Genomic DNA, 1,099 nt, shown 5'->3' with positions numbered 1-1,099 from the left:
CAGAAGAACTGAGATAAGCAGGGCTCCCCACAAGGGAGGATCCCAAAAGAATTGAGCCCAAAGGAAGCTGAGAAATCCAAGAATAAAAAGAAAAACAGAAAAGAGATGCAGCAGAAACAGAGAAACAGAAGAAAGAGTTTTTAGAGAGAAGTTACAGAGCTGTGCAGGTGGCAGCTCCTGCAGTCCCCTGGTGCAGGAAATGTTATCCTGGAGAACTCACACTGCAGTTTTCTGGTGGGACCAGCAGCTGGGTGATTTCCCCTCCGTGCACACAGAAGATGTGTTTCATCTCTCCAGAGAAGATGTCCCAGACGATGACGGAGAAATCCACGCCGCCTGAGATCAGGAACCTCTGGTCGTAGCGGGAGGACACCTGGTGAGGGTACAGCAGACAGGTGACCTTGTTCCGGTGGCCTCGCAGTGTCCTGTGAGGGGGCCAGCCTGCCCAAGAAGAGAGGAGAAATGGGAATTCAGCAGAGAACCAGGGGGTGTTGGCTGGGCTGGGTGGGCTCTCCTCACCCACCTCTGTGGCAGCAAGGGAGACAGAATTAACATTGTCCCACCCCAAACCCCCTGAGAAGGGAGCTCCAGGGGTTCTGGTTGGGGTTGTGTCCCTGGGGGTGTCCCTTGGGGTGTTTGTGGTGCTCCCTGAGCCTGAGCTCCACCCTCAGAGGTGGAAACCCTGGCTTCTGTCCCTCACAAACCCCAGTGTCGCTCTATTGGGAACGGTGAGAACCACACAGACTGTTGGGAGTCCATCAGGAGAATTTCTCTGAGAGAATTTTCTCTGAGAATTTAAGGCTTCAGGTCTTTTTTATAGACTGACACGTGCAGAAAGGAAACTCTTATTGGTCAGTGAACTGACACATCACCACCATTGGTTCACCAGCCCTCGACTTTCCCTTGCAAGAACACGAGGAACAGCCCAACAGCACCTGCAAGGCTGTTTTGTGGCTCTGAGGATTGCTTTAATTCCTCCCTGTGGCCTGCAATTATTTCTACAGCTCTCTGTTTCAGAGTTAGCATCCACAGTTCCACCCCAAACCCCTTGAGAAGGGAGCTCCAGGGGTTCTGATTGGGGTTGAGTCCCTGGGGTTGT

At 52.6% G+C, this 1,099-nt stretch overlaps 1 protein-coding gene across 1 annotated transcript in view; it reads right to left on the bottom strand.

Moving 5' to 3' along the window:
- WDR7 (WD repeat domain 7) overlaps nucleotides 1-1,099 on the bottom strand; it is a gene marked incomplete at its 3' end in the record, with an annotated part of 23,397 nt that overhangs the window by 5,285 nt on the left and 17,013 nt on the right. Inside the window, exon 10 of the mRNA XM_033511691.1 lies at nucleotides 221-667. Within this exon, the coding sequence (XP_033367582.1) occupies nucleotides 221-667 (447 nt within the window). The remainder of the gene's footprint in view (nucleotides 1-220; nucleotides 668-1,099) is intronic.

This window comes from Parus major, unplaced genomic scaffold (assembly GCF_001522545.3).
Source record: "Parus major isolate Abel unplaced genomic scaffold, Parus_major1.1 Scaffold475, whole genome shotgun sequence".
In the NCBI taxonomy this organism is placed as follows: Eukaryota; Metazoa; Chordata; class Aves; order Passeriformes; family Paridae; genus Parus; species Parus major.
Note: the sequence above shows the minus strand (reverse complement) of the source record. Positions and strands in the feature narration are given on the sequence as shown.